We start from the raw sequence: 27,637 nt of genomic DNA, 5'->3' as shown, positions 1-27,637 counted from the left end.
AGAATCTATCTTTTACTACACAGGTTCGCCAACAGATGTAACGTTCGACACGCCACAGAAAACTATCCACGTTCTTCCACTTTTCTAATTGTGACATACTGCTGACCTCTAGTGACCGGAAGACAAACCCACTTTAAACGTTTTGGTGGAGATTTATGTGGATTTGGGAGTAGAAGAAGAAAAACCTCGCTCCAATAAAACAAATTTACAGTCGTAAACAATCCTGGCACTTTGCGCATCCTGAACCAATATGGCGTGATTTTGCTGATAAATCTGAAATGATGATGCATTCAGGAGCATTTGAGCGAATTGTAGCCATGACAAAAACTCCACTAGCGTGGCCATTTGAAGAGTGACTAAAGTATATTTAATGTAGAAATCTGTATAGGTGAAGTCAGCAGAAAAGAAAATGTTTTGGATACATGATAAGAAAATCTAACAAAGTAACGGATGTTTTCGTTGTTTCAGATTCCCGATGGAACACAAACGCACCACACCGCTTCTGCACTCCAGTAAGCCTTCCCAGCAAAAGTTGTGCACTTGGAAAGTTTGTCGCCGCTAATGCATTCTCGGTTCTATTGTAATGAATTATATCGACACGTCAGCTTCGACTGGTAGTTCGTAGCTTTTGTAATTTGATCGCTGCAGTTTAAGTAACTTTCCCTCTCCGCTCAAATCTGGAGAATTCGAGGCGATGGAGCGCAGATAGCATGGAGTCAGAGTAGGCACGACGCTAGCTCCCCAGCCTTAGCTTCCAAGGTAGGATCGCTACTTGTTTTGCTACTGTAACTGTCATTTACAGGCATTTGATTGTGCATGATGCATTATGTAACACGCTAAATCGCTTGAGGATAACAACGCATTTGGCAGTTAATGCAGATGGGGAATGTGCAGTGAAATTTCGCGTTAAATGTTTGTAATCCGAGGCCCATTCACTTCAACAAAATATTGCATTCAGCATCTTTTTTGCAGCTTAAGTAGTTATTGTTAAGCGCTGCTATCCTGTCCACCAAATTTAACCTGTGGCATTTTGTTGTAAGCTGAATTTTGAGGTTTTATTTTTGTTTGTCAGTCATCATATCCAGGCGTGTAATATCCTCTTGATAGGAAATCACTCATCCGATGACAAACTCAGTGGAAATGTGAGTGGTTGCTGAGGTTCTTTTGCATATCCTGGCCTCTAAATAGCATAACAACTGTCATGATCCTTCAGGAATTTGATGAAACCTTTAGTGTCAAGAAGTTGCAAGCCAATCTATTGTAGTTTTGTGGTCATTTGCAATGTGTTTGTGAATTTAAATATTACCTCAGGCTGCACATTCCTCTACACCGACCTGGAGGCAATAAGACCATAGTGGTTTGACCTATGCAACAACCCCCCCCCCTTCAACAGGCGACCTGCCAGCAGGACTGTGAACCTTGAAATTCCGGGACAATAGTTTAAATGCAAGCTACTCGTAATATTAGCAAACCATCCAGATTTACACATAGACATAGGATCTGTTTTAAATTAAATATGATCCTGAATGTACAGTTCTATCTTGGTGGACATTTAAGGTGAGGGAAATAGCACAATAGATGTTCTACTCAATAAATGTAGTTTACCCTGTGTGTGTGTGTGAATGTGCCACCATTCCAATAGATGAAAGCCCGACTTTTCATCTGAGAATGCAGCATGTGATTTCAAAGCAGACACGCCACCTCTTAACCCATGCACCATTAGTATAAAGGCTTCTCATTTCCCATGTTTATGATGCTCAATTAAAGGCTGCAGGCACCACAGGGCTTGGCTGGACAGAATGAGTGTTGGAGTGAGACACTTGGCTGTATTTAATCTTCCATTCTTAGTCAATGGCTAGAAAACGTTTTGTTGCGTACTTAATGGACTGTTTTGTCTGGTTTAGCTATATAGTTCTGTTCATCGGACACTGAACTAAAATGAAGACATAGAGATCAGTTTGTTTTGTTTGTAGATTTGCCCCCTGGCAGCTGGTGGCTCTTCACATTGGCACCACTTGTCTAGATGCACACTTATTAAATGACTGTGGGATATCTGAAGAATTTGTTTGGCCAGCTGCTATGGTGCTTCAACAAAGACTGGCCTCTGTCTCAGTGGGGCTTTTGGATTTTTAAACACCACTCATGATGTGTGTTAACTGGTAACTCTGACAACACTGGCCCAGTGTTGTCAAAGGCAAGTAGCTTAGCTGCTGACTTGGCTTTACAAAGAATGAGTTGGATTAGCTAGCTGGCGCTAAACAGTTGTGGTGACTGGCAGGGGGACAGCCAGTTTTCTAATAGGGTCGGTTTGAGCTCTAAATAACTTGGTGTTAAAAATTATGATGATAATAATATGTCTCATTCTGTTTTACTGGAGTGTGATTTCAAGGTACAAGATGTTGGATACTTTTGGATTTTGTGTGGTCCCAAACCAGTCAAATCAAAAATCTGTTTCCTTAGCAAAGAAAAGAGCAATGTCATTGGGCTCAAGTGATGCAGCTTATTGATTTTATGTGTTTGAATCTGGTCCAATTTAAAAGAGCAAAGCTATAATTAATATTGCTTATGAGTTTAACCTTCTTTTCCTCACAACTACCAAGGCCATATTCAAATCCGTTTTTGGTTAAGATGTGTAATCCCAGAACTTGTCTCAACCATATTCTAGGGATGATGTTATAAAATAATGTTATAAAAAGTATTTAAAATTTTTTTTTAGAGTTTCTGGTTCCATCAACCAAACCATTTCTGGAAAGGAAAAGGAAAAATAGACTAAAATAATCTAAGACGGAGAGCCTTTCTGGGCAGATTTTAATGGAGAAATGCTAAAAGGTAAATAACCCTCTGATAAAGGACACTCTTGCAACATCCAAGTTTGCTTTCAAAAAACATGAAACTTGGCAAAAGATCAATAAATACATGGCTGTCAACTTGTTTCAACAGTCAGTTTAACAGGATTCATCATCATCATTCTTTTTTACTTTTGGGGAGTTTCCAGGCCATTCATTATCTCCTCTATCATAGTAGTCATTCTTTATATGTCCTCAATTTGGAGCGCATTTATGTGGTAGTGCATTTGGTTTTCATCCTGTTTAACAATGAGGAATCCTTGATCAAGCTTTTAGCTAGTATTTTGAGAGAGGGCGTCTCAGTGTCCCGTCCACAACTGTGAGATTTCAGCCAAAAAAACAAATATGGTAATGGCGATCTGATCCTCCAGGTCAGGAAAGTTACCGTGGAGAAACACCCTTTTCATGGAAACCAGTATGATGGCATTTCATTGGCAAACGCCGTCCAATTTGTCATGTTTTTCACTATACGTAAGGTACCCCTCTAGCTAGCAGTCTGATCCAAGTGTAAATAAATGTTGTAGTGAACTGCTATTTGTAGACTGGGACCTGGACGTCCAACAAAATCTCCTCTCTTTTTTTCTCTTTTTGGGTTCTTGGGTAAACTTATTAAATTGTGTCTGTGTATCATACATAATGATGGAGATAAATTAAATCCTTTATATCCAGGTTTACTGCTCAGAGAACATTCAGATATTCATTATGTTTCCCACATTAGAATATTGAAAAGATATCTGATCATTTGTCCAGGAGCGTGATAACAGTTGCAATGTGTTTACACTCAGTTCTACTTTTGGTTGGTTGTGCCGTGTAGCTGTTGATCTTCCGTTCATCGTTTCCTCCCCATGCTGTATGATCTAGTCCATCATTTTAGAAAGTTAATCAAGGAATGTTATTGTAAATGATAATCGTCAATGTATTTCCTGTTTGGCTTTAACAAAAGGATTCTGTAGATCTATGTAAATCAAATCATACTTGCATTGTATTTACCTAGTTAGTATTAGCTTGTACACTCACAAGCTTTGAAAACCTGTTTTTTTGTAGTCCACATATGGTAGTCGTGCTGTTCCCACACTGAAATCTAAATTCAGAGGAGCCTGAACCAAATATTTCAGTGCTCCTGCTTCCTCGGTGCCGTGTCATTTGATCTCTGCTTTTGAGGGTCTGCAAATTGCTTGACTTTGTTCTAGAGTGTCTGGTCACCGACATTCCAAGAAAGCCTAAATGAATATTGAGATTGTGAATGAATGCGAGTCATGCTGTTACCAGACCAGGTGTTACCACAAGGCCTCAGTAAATCAAGCCCACTATCCCACCCGCGTGTGTGTCTGTCTTCCATGAAGCTGTGGAGGATTGTGGAGGGATCTGTGGAGGCCAGGTTGCTGCAGATGATATTGCTAAAATTGCAAACATTTTAAGTGTCATTATTATAGTTCCAACTCATCCTGGTTCCCAGGTGTCAAGTAGTGACTGTTTTTCTGTTCAGTTTTTGTCTCGATTAAGGTGCCGATTCCAATTACAGCAGAATTTCCTTATTTACACGCTGGACTACGGAAACAATAGCAACAATAAGCTCCATGAGGAGGCCACACACATAACAATAATTGGGTGTTTTTTATCTGGATTTTGCTCCTTCCACCTTCCGCCTCATTATCCTAACTGATGAGATTATGCTGTCAGAGAATTACCTTTTTTTTTGCCAATGTCATCGCAACACATCAATCAGTCTTGGCAGCCCAAAGGTGTAGCACCCTTTCCAGGAAGTAGTGGACAACATGTGGCCAGAAACAGGAGTGAACATAAACGTTTCACCCAAGTTGAATGCCATGCTTAAACATAATCACGAAAGCTTTCAACTGTCATTTTGTACCCGGAGATAAGATGCATAGAGATTGAAAGATATATGAATAACATTTGCTAACACTATGAACAAGCAGTGTAACTCACATCATCACCAACCATCAACTGGATACTGTGATCTAGAAAGGATAAGGTGCCACCTGGTTGCATGCATGTAAGTTCAGGCTCATAACAGACCCTAGAATCTCCTCACCAACCTTGCCAAAATTGAGGCAATGCTGAAGTTTCAATATGCTTTTACCATAGTGGAAACCGTGTTGTGTCACAGCTGTGATGAGAACATACACGCTCCCCCCAGTTTCCCTGAGCTGATACTGTATGTTTCAACTTCATCACATCAATCTTTGAATTGCCTTTATTGTCCATTAACTTAAAGTTTTGGGCAACAAAAAGTGCATGGCAAATGATTTGTCAAAGGAACAAGACCCAAGTTGGGTTTGATTGACTGTTCCTTAAAGAGCCAACAGATGGCAGTATCTGTGAATGAACTCTTCTTTTAATGACTATATATTACCTAGCTGAGCTTATCAAGATAACCAAAAGAAAATTGCATGCTGGGAAAGCAACAAAGTGATATAAAAAAGGTGACTATAAAGAGTGCTTTGTTATTATGAGTAGCTTTTATTCTGATTAATGACTTTGAGATGGCCACTGAAGGGGTGATCTTGCCTTACTCATTGTTGTCGACACAGTTTCAAACTCAGCAGGGACGGTCCAGTTATATGATCCCCACTGTTCAGTCCTCTGACTGAGAGAATGTGGCCACTCCCTTCCAGCAGTCAACGCTCCCCAAGTGGGCGAGTCTGTCATTCTTAGCCACACTCTCCGCCGCTCCAGTCACATCACAGGCAAAGCTTGAGTTTTGGATGATACCTTTCAGATTTCTTGAAGACATTTAGTAAAGTAAGTAGTTCTTTCACAGTTCCTCTGATTTTTTTCAATTTATGGTTTTGAATATGTAAAAATTGTATTTCAGTTATCTGGTTTTGGAGTCTTGATATTACAATATTTCCTTGTGTAATGTTAAAAATACAGTGGTTTGTACAACATATTTTTTTGATCACAGAAACTAGAGACATTTGTGAACCGGAGACATTTGCTGGAACTTGTTCACTCATTGTTTTAAAGTCAAAAATGAACAGATGTACTCCAGTATTATCTGAACATTGCTGACTATAGCTGCTGTGGCCGGCTTGCTGTAATCCACGTGCCTCGGACAAGAAAGTGGAGTTTGGTCCGTGACAGCTCAGTAGAGGAAGTTATACTTTATACGTTTGTTTCATCTTCTGCTACGATGTCACAACTGTACCAGTAACTTCTCTTCTTTGTACATGACTGACTGTACTGCATGACTCAAATGAGGTGTTCTCTCTGGATGCAAGTCACATCCGCCTCATGGTTGTTGATGCCCTGTGCAGCACAGCACAGCACAGACTTTATTGTCACCAGTGCATGCTATACTGTCAGTGTAGAGCCATGAAGTAAATGATCCTGGTCTGGACCGTAATATCAAATGAATCTCTTGTGTTTTTTGTTATGTCTTTGTATTTAAGAGAGGGGTAGCTTCTCCATTATTAACTTAGAATGATTAAATTCCAACATGCTTGATAGTCCATCTGAATATTGGGTCTTATGTTTGTTTTCCCCTCTCACCCAGCAGTAAATGGTTTAGAGATTAAGGGAGGACTGGGATTAAGTGAGAGTACAGCAGCTCAGAGCATTGTAGAGAAACTCGGTTGTCTAATGTCAAGAGGTCCTGAAAAAGAAAAACATTCACAATGTACTACAATTAGATGTCATTTATAACGGACTGTTTTAGATGGATCGTGAAAAATTGGTGTAGATTGGCGTCATAACATGTTTATGTATCGGTCTAAGCAAACAAGGGGTTGTGTTCAGTAAACTTTGGTCTCGGTGGATGCCATTTCTGTATTTTTGCGCTGCGGTCTGAATTTGTTTTTCTTTGTTTAACTCAGATGATTCGCTTAAATAAGCAATGGGGATATTACCGGAAGTATATGTTGGTCTATGTCTCAGATTTAAAATGTTAATTCTCAAATTTACAACCTCATACATAGGTCTGTGATTCCAGTAAATTAATGGAGCTAATTGCCTGTGGGATAGAGAGAGAACAGCACTATTGCTGGCAGCTTTAAAGTTCTTACAATGAGCGTTTTTGAATAATTGTGGTTAGTGCTTTTCCCTGCAGTTTCGTGGGAACTCTTTTTGTCTTTCGTGTGAAAGAGTGCACCATAAAATGAGTGGCACTGTTGATCCATTGTTGTGATCCTCGCAAGTTTTGTATTCATTATGTAATTGGGCTGAATCTGTGTAAACAAGAAATAGTTTTCTTTAAGATACAATGTGGACTACTATAGTTGGAAGGGAAGTAATGCAGTGCAGCTTTGTTATCTAGACGGATCTAACATCTGCTCAGTGCTTGTGGCTTGTTCTCCAAAACATGACTTTACAGGTTTTAGTCTCTTTCAGACATGCAACCCTAGTGATTATTTACATGTTGCTAAACTCTTCATCACTCATGTCTGGTGTAAGTGATGCACTTTTTCTGACAAAGTGCTGGTGTTTGGAAGTGCATAGACTCTCCCTGTCCTACAATCAGCAATTAGAATTCGTCATCTCGTCGTCATGATCAGGAGGGTAAATCGATGTCATGCTGCGCTCAGACAAACAAGACGCTGCCTCACATTGATGAAGCACCTCGTGGATGTCCTGAATTGGTTTCAATGTCGCAGTGAGCTCTGCTCCTACCTTAAGCAAACTTCCCCCAATATGTTGGAATGCAACCATCGCCACATTCCTCAAGTAAATAATCTAACCAGCAGCTCTCGGTATGTCGTGTCACAGCTGCCCAGTCGCACCCAGTTTCTTATCAGACAGACCGAGATAATGTCGTCACATGACATCACAGGCTCATAAACAAGCAGGCACAGGAAACAGTATTACTAACAACTTGTGTGCGTTAGGGAGATAGAGAGACGATGACTACAGTTGACTGGAGGGTCAAAGTCACCCCTTGAATCATCTGAAAAGTAGCTCATAACAGTTTCAGGAAAACTCAACGTACTGTGGTCCGTTATGTTGTTATGGTTTTATTTAGTGGCTAGCTTGTTAATGAACTGTCTGTTTGAACTCAGATAAAACATTAAAAACAAACTACTGAAGGATAAAACTAAACCGAATGTCACGAACTAAATGTCATCACTGGAGCACTGAATTATGGTGTAAAAGTGTCATAAACTTTAACTTAAACAATCTTGTCTTGTCAGGTGATGATCTTGTCAACGGTCAGTTCCGCCTTAACTGACGACCAGCACCAGAGACGTAATCATCTGGTTGCTATGGATGGAAACGGTGAGACCAGTGACACAGACAGTGGGATTATCCTGCACTCGGGTAAGATATTGTCAATTCAGTTTCTCTGTGTTGTGTCCGTGCTTGGTGATGCCCACTCGAGCATCTTCCTGCGCTCCGAATGAAAGTTTTCCGGCGTAGCGTTGCATTGACTGCTACTTTGAAAAAGAGGAAGTGAAGAGGTCACATGTTTCACGAGGCTTTAAATCATCTGGTGGTGTGGTGAAGTAGGTTTTAAATAGCCGACCAAACTTATGATCTAATTTACTGACAGAAGATGGACATTACGACACTTCCTGTCACCTCATAGTCACTTCCTATTCTAGCTTTCTTTTGTACACAAAAGTCTTGAAAGGGACTCTAATGAACTCTGTGTGTATCTTAAATATTTATCATGTTTCTAAATTTTGGTTTAAAAGCCTCAAGTAATTGTCTCTCTCTTTAAAGATGTCACACTCCATTGCTTTGTTGTCCTTCCCAGGTGCATGTTGTGAATGGTTCCTGCTCTTTCACAAGTGTTTTTTTGTTTGTGTAACCTGGGAATTGTGCAATGCTTCAGTGTGTGAGCAGGAAGTGAATGAATCTTAGTTTCTTACCTCCAGTCTTATAACTTGGGAGGGTATGGTGTTGCCGATGTAGTTTACAAATTAATATATTGGCTGCTTGAGTTCACGTTGCAGCACCCTGTCTTGAAATAATCTGTTCACGCCATAGATCAGTTAATGCCAAATTAAATCTGCTGTGTTTTGTCGATCCATGCTGCGCGGTTGGCACAGGGTTGAGGAGAGCTGACTTGTTGTGCTACGTCCTGTAGTGTCAGCTGACTAGCTCTGGCCGCCTCTACATTCCTCACACCTTCATGAATCTATGTGGTGTCTGCATGTCACAAAGGGGCCATATCCACGTACAATAAAGAGGAGATTGTCACTCCGCTCCATTGTTGTGCTGCCACACATCGCGCTTGTCACACCTCAACTGTTGTCAGTACCTGCAGGGATCCTGTTAATAATCTCTGATGGTATGCACTGCTCAATGCGTTTTGCCCCAAGCCGCTCCCACACTAATCCTGATGTCATTAGTCTCCAAGGCAACAGACTACACTGGCCAAAAACTCACGCTCTGTTAATTGTGCTTCTAATCTGACACACGTTTGTAGTTTCACTATGATCTTGAAGCAGTATTGTGTATTTTAGTACTAATGGTACCTGACCAACTTTAATATTAAAATACTGCACTTTATAAGCAGCTTTTCTCCGACATAAAAGGCATGTTATCATAGCGCTACGATAGCAAACATACTTTGTCTACATTTAATAAACTAGGAAAACTGATTTTCTGTAAATATTTGACACAAAAAATCCTCGCCAAAATTGCTAAATCGTCATGAATAACAACTTTTTTTTTCTTACTGTAAAATAGCAGAAGATTTGCTTCAATTTAGGCGTGTCTGATTCGAAAGATTTTCTCATAAACCCAGCGAATCTTATCGTTTAAAATACCCCTCCGCTGTGTTTCCTTTTTAACTTCCAAAGATAATTCCGTACTTGCTTAATTCTTTGGGAATTTGGTAAATTTTAATGTGCGGTGATTATACATCATATAATCTCAGATTAACCTCCTTTATTTCTTCTGCTTGTGTGACTCAGGCTCCGACAGCCCGACATCCCACACGAAGGACGTGGCCACACACACTAGAGCCATGAAACTGAAACACCAATCCCTCCAGGACCGACTGGAGATCTGCATCCTGGAACTGAAGAAGCTCTGCATCCGAGAGGCCGTGAGTGCTCCGACCTTAGATGATAACGCTGTTGTACTGGAAAGTTGAATAACTCTGGGTGCAGATGTGACAACTGGCCGTTGACTAGAGTTCGAGTATAGAGTTAGGTAGAGAATGTAGATTTAAAATGTAGATTTACAAATATGTAATGAGTTGAGCTGGTAACTTTAGTATTAATTGATGTATGTAAATTGAAGGAGACTTATTGACAAATTGATACGTAAAAAAAACGGGTTGAGTATTACGAAACTGGAGACGCAAAGGAAGAAACTGTCACGTCGGACGGTGCTCCGGGGTAAAATCCCAGTACTGATCATTCTTTCGTGTTGACACTCGGGCTGGGCGAATCCTGTCGGGACATGCTTGGGTAAACTAATGCGCCACCTCTTTATGACAGAAGCTCCAGAGTGTGAGTGGTCACACTCGTCAGCAAATACGGCTGGATCACCATGACTCAGTCTGGACTTTTTTCTGACTCTCCTATGATAGAAATCTAGAAGAGTCAATGACCTGGATTTCACGATCAATTCTTGAAACTGAGACCCGAAGAATGTGCGAAGCAAATATGTGGGAAAGCAGACTTGTGCAACTGATCTCTTGAACCTATAGGCCTCAACTTGTAAGAAGATAAGAAGATAATGTGAAGAACGTTGTTTCACAACTGCTCTGAACTATGAGGAAGAAGCTCTGGGAATTAAGGCCCAAATATTCAGGCATTCCAAGCAGCATTTGACCCTCACGAATTTATCAACATGTATTTATTAGGCTAAGGCCATTCCAATGTCCGTGACAGTCAACACTTAATTATTGACTAATACCGCTAGTGTCTTGTTTACTTGAATTCAAATGTTCATCAGGCTACTGACGCTCTACTCATGTAATTACATCTTAAAATTTCCTGTAATTGTTTTCCAATTAATTAAACAAGGTTGAATGGGAGAACTTTATTTACGATCCGAACATCAAATGTCACGTTATTCATTTACGTAGTACGTTAGATTGAATAGAAAAGTGAGCTGCTGTCTTCAGTGCCGAGGAGATGATCCAGCAGCAACTTAAATTTGGTGTTGGCTTTGAAAGATTTGTGTTGGTCAGGCGAACCAATATGTTGTTATCAATGAGTGAGCGAGCCCTATAAAATCTGTTTTATTTTTTTCTTAATTCTAGGTTATTTTTTGTTTTCATTTGTGGAAATCCTGGACTCTTAAACTCTTAATTATTTCATTGCCAAATAGTGGTTTTTTTTACAATTATAAACCACTAAAATACATACAAATTAAATAGAAATAAACTTAAAATTTATTGAGGGGTGAATATAAAGACATTTTTCTTTATAACACCGTATCTCACAATACGTCAACAATAGTCAAGCATTTTAAATTCCTTCAAAAGTAACTTTTTGAATAACTAATTGTAACTTTTGAATAACTGTAGGACTTGTTAGTCTTCGTCATCTACAGTTTGTTCAAGTTCTACAGCTCAGGCTTAATTTGATATCAAGACTTCAAATCCGCATTGAGTTCACACTTTAAGCTTTTCATGAAATTCTTCAAAGAGTCTCTCCTTTCAAATTTAAAACTTCAATACTTGATTTCTCCTTCTGTTGCCTCTTTAGTTTCTGCGTGTTGAATGAATCCATTTAAGTGTGAGTGATAGTTCTTATTCACGTCTCCACTTCCAAATCATTCGAACATCAACAAGCACCTATCACTGCTGTTGTGACTCGGAATGTGTCTGCTCCTGTGAGGTTCTGACGCTTAAAACGAAGCCGGCTTTATACAAAGGACAGTGTCAACATGGCACGACGAATGACACCAGTGCCCCTCACTCCATGTTAACAGAGGGTTGAGCTCTTGCTGACTGAGACAGAGCTACGGGTAGCTCAGTCTGTGTAGCGAGCGAGCTCTGGCTTCCAGAGTAGCTTACGCCTGTGCAGTTTCCCACACAGTTTATCAGCCACATTATGTCTGTTTGACTCTTGTTCTGGTACAAAGGGGGGGTGATGGCTAGCGAGCCAATGAAAACGTTGATGTCCTCTACAGGAGTTGACTGGCCAACTATCAGAAGATTATCCTCTGCTGCCTGGAGAGAAGCCTCCACAGATCCGCAGACGCATCGGTGCAGCGTTTAAACTGGACACGCTGAGCATCCCAAGAGGCGGCGAGGTACGGCCAGCAATCTCTCGAATGCTGGACACACCATTTGAGTGTCAGAGTCTGATTTTTTTTTTGTTTTTGCAGGAATCAGAACTCAGTTTAATAGATGCTGAGTTGGCGCTCCAGACAAAGATTTATGAGGCAGCCCGAAAGCTCTGCCAGGAGGAGCACCTGAGCAAGGCTATAAGGAGGAGTAGGCTCCAGCAGTGCAAGAGAGAGGAGAAGAAGCTCAAGCAGCTACAAGAGTCTGCTTTCCATCTGCGGTTGGAGCACGGCAGAACCTCACCGCTCCCTGCTTTTAATATTGCGCAACAAGGTGAGATGAGATGGGCCGGACCTGTCAATTTTAGCTGACTGATGTTTGTTGGATTCCACTCAGGTTACATAACTGTGATGAAATGTATTTGTCAGAGACTGGTGAATCAGAACCCAAAAAGTCCATAAGAGGAACACCAAACCAAGTCTTAACTTGATGGTTGAAATGCTTGGTGCTTTCTTTGTTTTCCTCACTTGACCCAAGCAGGACTATGTCCAGCACTCTCTGCTTGTTCTGTTCTTGGGTGGTTGTAATGTTAATGCAGTTTTGCGTAGTATGTGTACAATGAGAAAGCACAAAATCCTGATTGTTGCTGTTTGTTTGCTTCCAGACCTGGGAACGTCAGATGACAGCTCTCTCTCTGATTCTGCAGTTCAAGATGAAGGTAAAGCTTAAGCGTGTCTCAGATTACTCACATCTGTTGAAATCTCATGTTAGCTAACACTTTGTCATCTATTCCTTTTAACTTCATCTAGAAGTGGCCAGCCAGTCATCACAGCCATCTTCTGGACTTCTGTTTCCTGCAGAGGCTGAGCAGAACCTCACGGTCTCCTCAGAGCCCAGCAGAGACCTCTCATACCAGTCCCCGATCGCGGTGGCTCAGAACCTGAGGCTCACACCGACGCAGTCGCCACATCTCAACCTGGACTCTCCGCTGAGTTTCTCCTCAAGCCCAGTATACGACGCTCCTCCCATTGAGCACTCACCCTGGACAGAGTCAAGTCTGGACCAGCCATTCCAGAAAAGCAGAAAGTCACGTTCATCTAGCAAAACCAGGTCAGCGAAAGATCCATCACTTCTTGTTTTTCAGCAGGTCACTTGAGACGCATGAGAAGGCTTTTGGTTGGTTTTAACAAGGTAGTCATCTTATGATGAACATCATAGATTGCTAAAAACATAGGTAGCACCACTTAAAATACAAGATATTGTAGTTGATTTTTGTAGTTGCTAATGACTCATCTTATCTTGAATGTGAAATATAATTATATTCCTTGATGTCGGAGTTTTAATCAACGTCCGGAAACGAAATTTGCTGCTGTTTTAGAACCTTTATTATGGTCACAGTTTCGCAGAGGGTCCTTAATCCTTCTAAGCGCATCAGTTTACGTCATTCGTTCTGCTTCTAAGACACTGCCATCTATTGCGCCTGAGTGGTACTACACGCGCTATAACAGGAATTACAAAACATTGGTGATTCAGACCTGTGGGATTAAAATAATTTTATTTCTTAGTTTTATTTAAGTTATGTTATATGATTCGAATTATTTTTTACCTTTCTTTTTTTCCTCAATGTTTTTGGGCTCTCAACAGTCAATCCAAGACTGAAACACTGCCATCGTTAGAGGATTGTCTGGCAAATGCTGCTCTTCCTCAACAACTTTCCCACCTAAGACTCTGCCGCACCCAGTCCAACAGCACGCCGTCCACACCTGAGATGCGTGTTCACAGGCAGCTCTCCCTCAGGTACAGCAACAGGGCCTCGAGAGAGTGAACGGCTGTGAAGCATGGAGTTTGTTCTAACATATTCTGTTTCTTCTGTGCTGTTGTATATCGGTGCGAGTTCACACAGAATGATTTGTTTTTTAATATATATTGTTCTTCTGTTTTTGAAGGTTGTCAGGCCCTGACTCTTCATTTGGGCAAGAGAGGGAGCGAGGCCGCAGCAGAAGTGCGAGGAGGCGTCTGACCATAACTGTCCCTGAGACGACGCCGCAGAATATGAAATACAGAAGCCACGCGAGCTCCGAAGAGAGCGGCTCAGAGCACTCCTTCGCCTCTTACAACAGCTCTCCATGTCAGGAACTGCCCCACAACCTGCCTAAACAGTACCTATCTCCACTCCCACATTGTAGTCCAATCAGCAACTACCGACCTCAAGTCTTCCCAGGCTCTGGATATTACAACAGTCCCAGAAAACAGCCCAGCATGGGAACGCACATGGCCTACTACAACGATGAGGCCATCTACGGCACAGAGGCGGATGTCCACCCGAGTTATTATGCTGCCTGCCCTTTTAACAGATATGACTACCGGTTCAATGAGGCTCCTGCCTCCCCGCAGAGGCTGCTACCAGATGTTCGGCTCTCTCCGTCCACGGCACTTGAGCATCCTCGCTGTCACTCCAGCGTTCTTCCTCGACAGATTGTGAACGAACATCTCAAATCGTGGCACAGACGTAGTCAGTTCAAGTCCCCCAGGTCCCGGTCGCTCGACAGGCAGGGAGCAGTGCGTATCAAAAACATGGCCTTTCGAGACTACCAGGATCAGGTGGGTGCATCATTTACTGTTTATATTACATATGAAATATGCTTTAGATTCTGGCCGATTATTATAGTGGCTGTAACACACTGAAGCCTGGCCACAAGTTCAAGTAGTTTCCTCATCGGTTGTGTATAACACTGAAACAAGCATGAAATATTTCCTGTAGTGGTTCTCTGACTACTAGAAATGCATCTAATATGCTTTATATCTTACTCATAGGTCATCCAAAGGAGGGCTCAAATGGCTGGCGATGATTGTCAGAGGCACTGGGTTGGTGATGATGGCACCCACTATGTGAGTCAGGTGTAACTCTGACCGACTCCGAAGTGTATTCGTTGAGTGACAGGCTTGACACTGAGAAACATTCCATAACAGAAGGAAAAGCTACACTGTTCCAATGCTGCCGAAAACAGTCAAGGCCTGGATTCTTACTCAAGGACTGCAAGAGTTGCTGGTTGGCCTGTTGATCAACCAGTGCCCAGTCAGGTGGCCTTGTAAGGAGTTGAATCAATGTAAATCTACTCTAGTCCACAGTATTGAAACATGTGCTTCTTTGTGAAATAACAAGTCAACTTGTTTTATTGTGTTGCACATCTGAACATAACCACTACATTATATTTAAGTCAACCACATGCTCTGGTTTCTCCTCACCATGAATACTTGCTCAAGCACGATTTTCACGATTGTTTGCAGATGAGGCAGCATTGAAATGATATGATAATCACATCCCTTTACAAAATGACTTGTATGAAGGAAGTGAGTCACCAGTTTTGTAATCATGTAAATTACCTAGATATCTTTTACTTTAGGGTCTGTATGTGTATGAGATTCATAAAAAATATTTATCACTTTGTCTTTTTAATCATTGACTTTTTATGTTTAGTTTTTATACATGAAAATGTACATGTCAGTCAACTTGAAATACAAGACTAAACTAGTTAAAACTAGATATTGACTTACTTGCATAAGATTTTCAGTAGCATGAGTATTGATGCCCGGCAGCTAATGTTTCACTTCAGATGTCCTGAATTGTGTTGTGGATGGTTGAAACCAAATGGTGTGCTGTATCCAACTGCATTCAACACTGCCAATGTTTTGTCCTCGAATCAAAGTCCTTGTCGCTCCTGAAACCCTTTCAAATGTACGTCCGTCATTTTCTGCTGCTTATTCCCTGCTGAGCTCGTGAATAACGGTGTGTTCTACTCACGCTATTGTGGACAGACAGACTGTACTTTATTAATCCAAAAATCAAAAATGACAGTCTAAATATTATCTGGTAACTACATTTAAAGTTGAAATGGGACTGATTCAAACAAACGGTGTTTAAAATGGGTTCTTTGATCTGATTCTAATGAAGTCAAGGCTTGAAAGACATGGACTTTTTAAGTTTATACAGCCCGCCTTCTGTTATGTATTAAGACCACAGTCATGTTACAGTGTGTGAATTTATGCTGTTTTTATTTATATATTTTGTCATTGACAGTGCTATATATCTTATTTTTATATATTGCCCAACAATCTAAATTTTTTTCCTGTCTAAGTAAATAAAGAGTCATATTTGCATAACGTGTCTGTTCTTCACTTTTTAGATTGTATTTTTGTCTTAATTTGAAATATGTGGTGTATATGTATCATTTAGAATCTGTGTTATATGAGTGAATATGAGAATTGATCTGTGAAATGTGATGCAAAACAAACCTCAAAATAGTTTCCTTTGGGCTTCAAATTCTGCTATGAATTTAATTCATGTTTTTTTCAACTTATCCATTTTTATTTTTGAAATGTGTCTCCAATGAGGTAAGTAGGTCTCCGCCCTTCTCCATAACTAAATATGTAACTTCTGTGCTGTACCATCTCATTTGTTAAGCTATCAATCAACCACCTGATAATATATACTTTATATTTGTCTTGCTGTCTCAAGAACGCATACATTTTCCAGTATAAATAATTCACACAATGAAGTCACATGTCGTTTATTATAATTAATCGTGCAAAGTAAAACACAGTTGAACATTATGATATTGCGGTCTAAGACACTAATAAACCTTTTAGGTTGATTTAAGTCTGAATTTTCTTGCGTTTGTTGTCCTCCATTATCCATATTCCTTTATTTTGAAACCTGCCGTTTGGAACCTTGTTTTTCTGCACACGTCTTCGACTCTTATTCTGAAGGATGCACTAGGATTATGGTTTACGGAAGAGATTGCCACTTCCGGAAAGGATTGTGTTTCGCATTTTGATAAATAATTCACCTTCCTGCTCGAAGGCTACCTTGTCAGGTAACCCGTGCTTGTTTGTCGAAATTATTCTGTATAAATAATGATAGTTGTAGCCGATTTTGCGTGTCGAGTCGTCGCGTTGACTAAAGATCCGGAGTCAAATCGCTGGTAAACACATCAGCAGACTGCTGTCGACAGCTATGTGCTAGGCTACGTAACAAAATGGAAAATGGTGCTTTAAAGCGTGACACGCTGTTGAAGACTTTATGTACTCCAGTTAGTTTATTGTACCGCGAAACCCTAATAGTGTCGGTGTGTTCTGTTCAGGATGAAGGCGAATCTACCGTCCGTATTCTGCCTGTCGTGTTTTGCAATCCAGCAACTTGGTGTAGTTTTTGTTGTCAGCCTTTGTTGTCTGTCTTATGTCGCCCGACCGACTCCTGTCTTAAATACTGCCATGCCTTCTGCTCACACTCAATGGCGCTTTTGTTCCTTTTAAGTTGAATATTGAAAACTATTCAGGCGCCCAGAAACCAGTCTATATATGGCACAGAGGACTTGACGCTCATGTTCGTCAAGAGTTCCAGAACATCTCCCTATCACTGTGCCTTGCCGCTGAAATGGTGCATTTATGTTTGTCCGAATGTATTCCAATTCCATTTGTGTTAACCTTTCTGCAATACTCGAAAAAATGCAGAATTGTTTAAATATGAAATGGAAATAAGCCGTCTTATATGGTGTTTTACAGTATGCTTCTGTCTGCATTGTTTATTTTAAGAATTTTTATTTTTTTGCTTCATCAGAAAATCATGTTTAAACGTCCACTTCGACATTATATTTTAGCTATGAGCTCTCTGAACGTGTATTGTTGTGGATGTCCCTCACTTTGTTTGGCTTAAACTTTCTTTGTGTTCATGTTGCTTCTGATCCCACAGCTCAGGAATAAATCAGCAAACCGTCTCAAGCAGATCACAGAGGCTGTGAGAGGGTCATCAGGCAGTCTCCTTATGTCAGGTCGAAACGGGTCTGCAAGTGATGCAGACTGCCGGATATCTGAGGACTGCCACACCCCTGACGTGGAGCTGATGGAGTTGGGACCGCTGCTGGAGGAGGGCAAGGGTCGCCAAGCAGCATCCAAAGGCTCTCATGCTGGGGTAGGAACCCAAAAACTAGATCCTTTGGATCCGTCAGATCCATTCCAGCAGCATCTAAAGTAGGCTTTTCTATTTGAAGGGGGCCTCTTTGCTTGCGGATGAGGACGAGGATGATGATGAAGTGGGAGAGGTCTTGACTTTACCACTTCAGGCTCATCACGCCATGGAGAAGATGGAGGAGTTTGTACACAAAGTAAGTGGTGTTCAAAACAGTGGTGATAGTTATTGCTGTATCATGAGCGGACTTTTAGCGTGGATTTTGAAACAGGGCGTCCAAAAGCCCGACCCACAGCATTAACCCGCCCCCAATCCATTCCCCTCCCAACGCACAGAGGCAACGACTGACTTCACAACTTGCTTTGTAAAAAGCTGTAAACATCTATTTGTACTGAAACGACTTAATAAACAAGAAATAACCATCTGAGTCAAATAACAAACGTTAAGAGTTGAACTATTGTCACAATAACATTTTCAGATGCAGGAGTCTCCTGGGCAGTTGTTACTTGGCTGACCCTGATCTTCTTTCATGTATTTATCCAAGCTTAAGCTTAAGATAAGCTTAAGTAATAATTGAGAAGTATTTTAAAAGCAATTTTGTTCCTATTCGCTAAGCGAATGCCCCTCTAACTAAAAGCCTGATCGTAAGTACCTGAAGGAGCACAGTAGCAAACAATGTAGACTTTAAATAGCAACAATGATTATACTCCAACAAAATCAAAACACAAAAGGAATCGAGCTTGTCATTACACACATTAAATATTTTCCCTGAGTGTGTTTTAAGAGGACATCCCAATGCAGTGTAAGGTATATGATCCTAGCTTTGAAAAGGTTGAACATCCTGTTTTGAAAAATGACAAACTTGTTGGTTCGACTGGGTTGTTAAGTTGAAGTTATGCAGACTAAGATTTATGCGTATGTCTAATGCTGTCTTCACAGTATTTCCACAAAAACTTCTAAAACCTATCACTGCAGGTGAAACCTGAATGAGTGAAATAGTTGATGGGTTAACAATGGAAGCCAACCCTGTCAGAGTAAAAGTGTCCAGCTGTCTGAGCTGATTCTTCACTCTCTCTTTCTTTTCAATTGTGCTCGTGGATAGGCCTGCACGATTTCGATTCAACCCTGTGTCTGGTTTAAATTTTTAATTAAATTCATTTCACATTTAATTTCCAAACCAACTGGATTTGCATCTTAAATGTTTTTTTTTTTCTTTTGTGAGTTTTACGCACCCCAGCGGTGCTGCAAGCCACTACTTTCCGAGTGCCCACACTGCTTATGGCTCCCCAGGTACTTCCCCTATGGAGGAGCGATACCAAGGAAAGATTCTGATTTTCATGTGTAGTTCATTTTTCACTCCTACTGTCAGTGTTAAAGCGTGACAGTCGTGTATTGCACCTGTGTAATGTGGCGTCTGTCCCCTCTGGTGTGATTTTATTTATTTTTACGTGGCTCATGCCACCCCCCACTTACGCCGCCCCGGGCAGATGCCCAGTTCGCTGGTACCTTAAACCGCCACTGAGCTTGTTGCACCGCCGCATCTTAAATGATAGCTGCCACGGCTTCAGAGCAATGTTCTCTTTTTAAAGAGGAAATGTATTGAATCGAAGGGTAAACATCGAAATTAGTGCATCACACATTGTGGCGGTGGATATGAACGCAACGTGATTTCGCCACAAATAACATGTAAAAATCCAATAGGAAGCATCATGATTGAAGTCATTCACATGTTAGGCCAGAATCCATGATTCACAGAAACAAGTAGAGCAATTGCTGCGTTCTGTTCCACTCCACCACAATTTCAAAAAATCCTGGCAAAACCCAGTGAAACCCACCTATTGTTCATGCGTTGCCATCTACAAGAAAGTGCGTACAGAAGTGCAGGAGGCGCATTTTTATTTATGGTTTCAACAACCAAACGTGATCTTAACTGTCCACTTCATAGCGACAGCTTTCACCATAAGAAGCAAGTGCCTGCAGACTGGTTATCTCCCTGATGAGCACATAGGAGAGATCGGGGCACAGGGACTGAAACCTCACATCTTGGAGTTTGTTCAGTAAACATATTTCATGAGGAAAAGTAATCCTGGCAGAAAGACACAATCAGTATTCCCCAAATTGTGCAGGATAGGGTCCTGATGCAGCATCTCTTCATCAGGAGATTTAGATTATTACATGACATTAAAATAACATCTTATGGCGGCAATAAGCAAACACATTCAATCTCTCTCTAGCTATATTTGCTCTTGTCCATTGTCACGTGGTGGATTAGATATTATGAAAATACCAGTGGCGCAATGAGTGTACGACTAAACACACTGAACTCCTCACTACCTACCAAGAACTAGGATTCCAATGTCAAATTTGGTAAAAGAAGAATGAGTTCTGACAAATAAAATAAAAACAAATAAAAATCTTATGTATAAAAGCTTACAATTGCAATTGTTTCCACCTTTCAATCAACACAATCAGGCTTCTTTTCAAATAATTTTTTTCCCATCTGGAACCCCCTGGCTTAACAGTCAAAGTGACTGGCTGTTTGCCGTCACCTTGTGTCCCCATCAATATTTCATCAGCTGAAATTCAACGCTGCCGTCAGGTGTCTTGGGCTATAGGTGCGGTAGGTGGCCACTCCCAAGAGATTAACTATTTCAGTGTTTTGGTGAGTCACAATAGGGCATCACCTTGTTTTGTAAAAGACTAAAATGTCCGTCAGGCTAAATCTCTGTTGAAATCATGCCCTGTCCCTGTGAGGATCATTAGCTTGGCACTTCAAATCAATAATTAAAAATCTATATAACTACGGGCAACAAAATTGTTCTGTACAAAATACTTGCTGTCAGAGGTAAGATGAGATGCAGATTTTGACCACTGTGTCAGACATCAGTGGCTATCACGAAACCCTTTGGTTACGCTGTCTATAAATCGCATTTAAATATTTGTAATGTATAATTCATGTACATACTCTGGTAAACAGGAAGTGGCAGCCAGGTTTAGATCTCATTTGGCGTCAGGCTGCTGATATGTGGCTGTAAGTCTAACCAGCGGTGTTCGATTTCTTTGCTGGTCCATTTGTACATTTTCTAATTGTTGCACACTTCACTGTCTGATTCACCTTTTCAGGTGTGGGAAGGGCGCTGGAGGGTCATCCCCTTCCATGTGCTGCCTGAGTGGCTTAAGGACAATGACTATCTCCTTCATGGACATCGACCTCCAATGCCGTCTTTCAGAGCTTGTTTCGGAAGCATTTTCAGAATCCACACTGAGACGGGGAACATTTGGACTCATTTGTTAGGTAAATCACCACTTTTTATTTGTATATGTTTAATAGTCTCATTTGACCTCTACGCTGGAGGGATAGGTGACCAATGAAAGTGTTCTGTGTCTTCTCCAGGGCTCATCTTATTCCTCTGTTTGGGCACATTAACAATGCTGCGGCCCAACATGTATTTCATGGCTCCGCTGCAAGAGAAAGTGGTATTTGGGATGTTCTTCTTGGGAGCTGTGCTCTGCCTCAGCTTCTCCTGGCTGTTTCACACTGTCTACTGCCACTCTGAGAAAGTGTCACGCACCTTCTCCAAGTAAGATTTACTCTCTTGTCACCAGGTGCAGCAGCAGTCATTAGAGGTCTTAGTTGGCTATTTTCTGGTCAGGGCTCCATAATTATCCCCCCCAACTAAAAACATGTCTGCGCTTCTACTTGAGCATCTGTGCAGGAGAAACTCTGCTGCTTCAGGGACTGCCAGACCTTTAGTGAAGTCACTTCTGCTGTCTGTCACTAAACTTCTGTCATGTCTCTGAAGGTACTTCACAGTGCGCCTCTGCTGGCTCAGCATCCATTCAGTGAAGCGGGAAATGAAACAAACCCATAGATGATGTCGTTTAAAACCATTTCAGTCACAAGTTGCCAGTCACTACTCATGTCACATGGATCTGCATGGAGAGGTGTCATTTATAGAGGGCTCTTGTGACTGAGAGGAAGGGAAATTTTGACTTAATAATTTACTGATGCTGCAGTCAACCATTTCAACTCATCATTATAGATGTGACTCTTGAGATGGAGCTTGTTTGATGGTGGTGTTTATTTAAAATGTACATAATAAGAAGGAAACATTATAAACATGGGGGGTTGAAATTTGAAACATTGGGTCTAAACTCCCACTTCTTCTCCTTAAATAGTGAGCTACAACAACAGCTTCCTTCTAACCTGTGTGAAAAAGTTTTTCTGTATTTGTTTTTACAAATTTACATGTACTCTTAATACACTCTCATATTCCTGTGTACATACAGTCATATCCCGTACATAAAGACATACACACAAGTGTACATACACCCGTATAGCCTTGTGTACACCCAACTCCCCATTCTCACATACTTGAATACTGAAGTACGTACAGTATACCTATTGAATCTTCCTCCTCACTGTGACGCCTAACAATGGTGTCTTTGTGCCTCCTTTTAAGTCAGTCCATGTTTCTGAAAGTCTCGGCAAATTGAAGCACCAAATCTCTTCCTGTTTTACAAAGTAAATCATAAATTACTTTGAACTTAGCTGTTTGATAAGCTTCAGTATCTAAGTTGTGGCACCACCCCTCAGCACAGTGTTGCAAGGACAGTAGAAATGGGGAACTGTAGATGGTGCAGTGCAGTGTTGTTGAGACATTGAGACTGCTGAACTCTTCATATCTCCCAAAGAAATACGCTTTCTTTGGTATCATTTTCTGAGTTATTATCCAGTATTTTTGGTTTCCATTTATGAAACTATTAGTATAGGATGTAAGTCTTTGAATGCATGTTGTTTTCCTTGCATATTCTTTATCCGGTTTTTGCTGTCAATATTTCCACCAATTGATGGTCTCTTTGGTTCCTCAGGCTTGACTACTCGGGCATTGCCCTCCTGATCATGGGCTCCTTTGTCCCCTGGTTGTACTACTCCTTCTACTGCTCCCCTCAGCCTCGACTTATCTACCTCACCATTGTTTGCGTTTTGGGCATCGCAGCCATCATCGTGGCCCAGTGGGACCGCTTCTCCACACCTCGTCACAGACCCACGCGAGCAGGTGCTCAGCAACGCTCTCATCCGTGTGTGTGTGTGTTGAGGTGATGCTGATGTCTTGCGTGTCTGCTTGTCACCTTCAGGTGTTTTTATGGGTCTGGGACTTAGCGGCATTGTTCCCACCATGCACTTCACCATCGAGGAGGGCTTCGTCAAGGCCACCACAGTGGGTCAGATGGGTTGGTTCTACTTGATGGGGGCTATGTATATCACTGGTGCTGGACTGTATGCAGCCAGAATTCCTGAGCGCTACTTCCCTGGAAAGTGTGACATTTGGGTACGTACCTTTCATCCTGTATGTTACTCATAGGTAATACCAACAAAGTGTTCTATAAACTAGTCGGATGGAAAACTTTCAAGGGCCTTTTTAACAGTGATTGAAATGCTCTCACAATGAAGTAAAACTAGCTTAAAACTAACTTGTCTTCCATGAATTTTGTCTTTGTGGGGACATTTTATTCACTTCCATGCTTTCCCCAGCCTCTCACCCAAAACCTAACCATCCAAAACACATGGCTAACTTTAGTCAGGACTCTGAACCAAGCTGAAACCCTATATATAACCAGTTATTTTGGAGTTTGAAATCTCAAATTGGGGCTTAACCTTGTGGTGCCAGTAAAAATGCCCCAACAAAGCCAAATAAAATCACCGCGGTGACAATTCTGCATATCATGATAAATGTGATAAACAGGTGACTCACTCACTGCATTGGACTTGCATACATGAACATGATGAGACCGTGACGGCGTGTCATCGGTTCTCTGACGCGGTCGTCTGCCTCGGTTCACATCAACACATGCAGGTCTCCTGCTGTGCTGGCGCCTCGGCGAAACACCGTGGTGAAAATGGTTGGATATTGGACCGGCCAATGCTGCAACCTGCCGTCAGTTAGGGACCATCAACAAATTCTAAAACGGTCAAAGTATTAGTGAAATCTTTAATAAGGCAATGATAATTTTAGGAGAGAGAATTGTGAAAAGGTTTTTCATCGCACAAGACAAAGGACTCACAGTTATTATCATGATTTGGAGAATAGAATGTGACAAAATTATCAGTTATTCACATTATTTCTAATATTTCTTCAATAGCATTTAGGAAATGTGTCCAAATAGGTCCATGGTTGAAGTAGACTGTCAAGAGACATGAGATACTGCAAACAGACGGCTCAATTTAACCCCTAAATAAAGCTGGCAGAGCAGCCTACAGAGGTTAGAGAGCGTTTTTTTTCTTTTAGATTTCTGTCTCGGGAAATCTAGAGACGAAACCCTGATAGATGTACTTGAATTTGCTGCTTCATTTGAGACTGCAGAATTCCTATTTTAAAATTTCATGCAGTGTAAAGAGTTGCATTTTAATTATTAAACGTAGTGGATTCTGAAAGACAGTCGCTTCATGAAAGTTAACCCATTTGTGTCACCACTTAAACCAGCCCAACTATAAATATGGAGTCTTATGTAGTTACTATTTTGCGCCAGCAGTTGGCAGACACTTGTCAGTGCAATCTGAACAACGTTAGTGGGCGTTGTTTTGCAGTAAATACAGTTTAAATACTGCCCCTGGTTGAGGAGATGAGGGAGGCTGTGTTAGACAATAGGCAGGGAGCAAGACTGCAAATTTGACTGAGATTCTGAAGAGGAATATTCGTCCTGTGATGAATAGCTTCATGTATAGTGTACAGTGTGCCAGAAAGCGAGGCTGCTTCTGCGTGCAGTAACAGTGCGTCCACTCCCTGTGAATCCACGGGCAGCACGCAGTGGAGGTGATGCTTTACTGTGTAGTGGGAAATGTTGAAATAATCCTTTCCCAAGATAGGACCTTATGAAATAGTGATATCAAAGTGGAATATTTCATTGAAGAAACCTGCCCTGAGAGTTAAGTTGGGTGACAATATTGTACCAGTGTGGAGGACGTTCTTGATGACAAACAGAAGACTAAACTCTTGTGCGTGCAACACCTGGTCGGATGCATAGTGGAGATGACCCTCAAGTCTGTCTCTCTGCACTGGTCCAGTGCTTTAATAACATTTGTTAGCAACGATGCTGCTGTGCCCTTCAATCTGCGTCAACATTTTGTCTGTTTTCATCTCCACACTCATCGCTCATGAAATCAACAGCATTGGAGATGTGAAGAACTTTCCAACTGTGTTCTGCAGCACTTGCAACTGAAGGAAGTATGAGACGGATTTAACCTTGGGTTTGGCACATGTTCTACACCAAAGTAGTGACCTGCTGCAGTTTGTCACAAAGAGCTCTCAAATTGACATTAGTTCTGGGTGATTTCGCTTCTCGATAAATATCCACTTTTAGTGGTGTTCTACTGCTGAATGTCTGTTTTTGAAGCCTTCTCTCTGCCTTCTTTCAGTTTCACTCCCATCAGATTTTCCACGTACTGGTGGTTGCCGCGGCGTTCATCCATTTCTACGGCGTGTCCAACCTGCAGGAGTTCCGCTACGGCCTGGAGGGAGGATGCACAGATGACTCTCTACTCTGAGAAGCCCGACTGTGACTTACCCTTCACTTTTCTTGATTATTCCCTCAGACACACACTAAAAATGCTGCTGGAATTCTGCATACGGCTCTTTTTGTACTTCTCGGTTGCTCACATGGTATTAGGGTTTTTAGTGTTTTTGATTCTGATTTGCTCCACTGAAGTAGCATCAACAGGCCACTGTACCATTAGGGACTCATGAACTCCTTTTCCCCGCTGTCCAACATTTTATTTAATGAAGCTCAAGACAGGATTTTAAACTCTAGATAGTTTGTCTTTTCAGCTCACTGACACCGCAACAGCTTCTTGGTCTGTCACATGCAAAGCTGGGTGGCTGAGGTGAGCAGTAGCAGACACTCTGGTCGTCATTCCTTCTCTCCTTTTTTAAATGGTGCGGGGCCAGTTCCTGAAGTGTAGTTCCAGACGTGATGCGGTAGCTGTGATTTACCCCTCTCCCCCCCCCCCCCCGCAATAAGATTTTTTTAATAAGCCCCACTCTCTTGAATAATGAAATGTAACTTAAATCTTGTAAATCTTCTATATTGTAACAAGAAAAAAAATCCGAAGACTCCTAAAATTCACTCTAAAGTATCACGGGCACAATCCGATGGCCTACAGCACCCCACTAGTCGTTCCTGGCCTTTGCACAATGTACAGATCTGGATCAGTCTAAATATTTTGTTTCTTTTTTGTGTTTCATTTCGGATGCAAAAAGAGGTGTAAATGTTCAAAGGACCCGAGTGTAAACTCTACCATTAAATCTTCAAATGCGTGTTAACAATGTCTTCTGTATGATTGGTATGTCCTTCAAGTATTTCTGTGCCTTAGGCCGATGGAAATGTTTTTCAATGGGATGGCCTAGCTTAACAGACAAGGGAGCTCCATTGACTTGCTGATTTTTTTTTTCCTGTTTCCTTGCCACATACAATCCAATCATCAGTGAATTTACAACTCCATTGATAGGTTGTATCAACTGCTGTTTATGACTCCGTTTTCTAGATCGACTTATTTAAGCTTTATTACGAAGACTAAAACTCTGTGTATTCTTGACTTTGTGTATTGTCCTGTGTAGAGAGTGATACTGCATACATTTCACTGAAATGTAGACATAAATATTTATTAATGGTTATCCTGGAAAATTATTGAAATACATTTTTTTTCCACAAGAACAAAACTGTTTGTTTATTGTCTCCTGGTGCGTTTGCCTCATGGATTTGTCCGCTGTTTTAAGGCCTCAAAACCAGAGTGAGCAGTATCATTTTAGCACAAAATTATCTGGCAGAATTGAAAATATCAAATTTGAAAAAGCACAGATGCTATTGCTTCCCATCTTTGAGTGCTTCTCCATTGTGTGGAAGCTTGATAGAAGAGTCATGGCTTTACTATTCCTGGGCAGTTTAGACATGCTGCACTGAGTGAGGCTGAAATTCTCCATCACCTCTCTGGTCGCTTCCTAGCTGGAGTTGCCTGGAGGGAACCCCAAAAATATGGCATTTAGATAAGATGTTGACCCAACTCGACAGGCTGATCTCCAAGTTCTCTGAGACCTCCATGGATGATCTGGCTACCTGGGTACCTGGATCAAGAGTCCTGGAACACCATTTATATGCGTTATATAGTTGATATCTATAAACATCTACTGAAGGTTTCAATGGAAGATCAGAGGATAACATAGCCTCTTGGTAGAGGAAATAAAGTCTGCCATCTGACCAATCTCAGGATGTATCGTAACCATAGACCAGAACAAGACTCCAAGGTTCTTATTTTGTGAGGCTTTTTTATATATATATAATTCTGATAAGACATTTATCATTTATTTAAATTGATTTTTTAGAGTTCCTGGTGAACTAGTTTGAACTTCCAATTACAACTATTTGAATCTATTCATTTATTATTTATTTATTTCGCTTCAAAAACGACGGTTGTGTTCACTCGAAGCGTCTTTTCACGTCAACATTGAAATGACTTTTTTTTTCCTAATTATTTAACGCACAAAACACACTTTGGCCTGTTATTATATATATATATATATATATATATATATATATATATATATATATATATATATATATATATATATATATATATATATATATATATATATACTTCCGTTGTCGCTTGTCGAACATGCT

General features: G+C 41.1%; 2 protein-coding genes across 4 annotated transcripts; both read left to right on the top strand.

The window, feature by feature from the left end:
- The first annotated feature begins 527 nt into the window (after positions 1 to 527).
- LOC128760519 (innate immunity activator protein-like) lies at positions 528 to 16,297 on the top strand. 2 transcript variants are annotated; one of them, XM_053867975.1, is made up of 10 exons: positions 528 to 759; positions 7,994 to 8,120; positions 9,725 to 9,858; positions 11,901 to 12,023; positions 12,099 to 12,330; positions 12,662 to 12,715; positions 12,807 to 13,107; positions 13,642 to 13,794; positions 13,944 to 14,598; positions 14,812 to 16,297. In XM_053867975.1, exons 2-10 carry the CDS (start codon positions 7,997 to 7,999, stop codon positions 14,899 to 14,901), a joined length of 1,866 nt encoding a protein of 621 aa, XP_053723950.1. In that variant the 5' UTR covers positions 528 to 759; positions 7,994 to 7,996; the 3' UTR covers positions 14,902 to 16,297. The 2 variants fall into 2 exon arrangements, with proteins under 2 accessions (XP_053723950.1, XP_053723949.1); XM_053867974.1 differs by lacking the exon at positions 528 to 759 and adding an exon at positions 5,400 to 5,609 and having other exon boundaries at positions 14,812 to 16,296.
- Positions 16,298 to 16,773: 476 nt separating this feature from the next.
- adipor1a (adiponectin receptor 1a) lies at positions 16,774 to 26,673 on the top strand. Of its 2 annotated transcripts, none has more exons than XM_053869028.1 (8): positions 16,774 to 16,871; positions 17,747 to 17,965; positions 18,045 to 18,158; positions 21,086 to 21,257; positions 21,357 to 21,543; positions 22,835 to 23,022; positions 23,102 to 23,295; positions 25,380 to 26,673. In XM_053869028.1, exons 2-8 carry the CDS (start codon positions 17,819 to 17,821, stop codon positions 25,506 to 25,508), a joined length of 1,131 nt encoding a protein of 376 aa, XP_053725003.1. In that variant the 5' UTR covers positions 16,774 to 16,871; positions 17,747 to 17,818; the 3' UTR covers positions 25,509 to 26,673. The 2 variants fall into 2 exon arrangements, with proteins under 2 accessions (XP_053725003.1, XP_053725002.1); XM_053869027.1 differs by lacking the exon at positions 16,774 to 16,871 and adding an exon at positions 17,330 to 17,434.
- Positions 26,674 to 27,637: the final 964 nt, after the last annotated feature.

Source organism: Synchiropus splendidus, chromosome 6 (genome assembly GCF_027744825.2).
Source record: "Synchiropus splendidus isolate RoL2022-P1 chromosome 6, RoL_Sspl_1.0, whole genome shotgun sequence".
Lineage (NCBI taxonomy): Eukaryota > Metazoa > Chordata > Actinopteri > Syngnathiformes > Callionymidae > Synchiropus > Synchiropus splendidus.
The sequence above is the reverse complement of the archived record's forward strand: the minus strand, read 5'-3'. Positions and strand labels throughout refer to the sequence as shown.

Excerpts from the sequence above, each read along its gene's own strand:
- LOC128760519 (XM_053867975.1), top strand. The coding sequence starts at position 7,997 with ATGATCTTGTCAACGGTCAGTTCCGCCTTAACTGACGACCAGCACCAG. Across the intron at positions 12,024-12,098 it reads GCATCCCAAGAGGCGGCGAG|GAATCAGAACTCAGTTTAAT; the intron begins GTACGGCCAGCA and ends TTGTTTTTGCAG. Across the intron at positions 12,331-12,661 it reads TTTTAATATTGCGCAACAAG|ACCTGGGAACGTCAGATGAC; the intron begins GTGAGATGAGAT and ends GTTTGCTTCCAG.
- adipor1a (XM_053869027.1), top strand. Across the intron at positions 21,258-21,356 it reads CATTTGGACTCATTTGTTAG|GGCTCATCTTATTCCTCTGT; the intron begins GTAAATCACCAC and ends TGTCTTCTCCAG. Across the intron at positions 23,023-23,101 it reads TCACAGACCCACGCGAGCAG|GTGTTTTTATGGGTCTGGGA; the intron begins GTGCTCAGCAAC and ends TGTCACCTTCAG.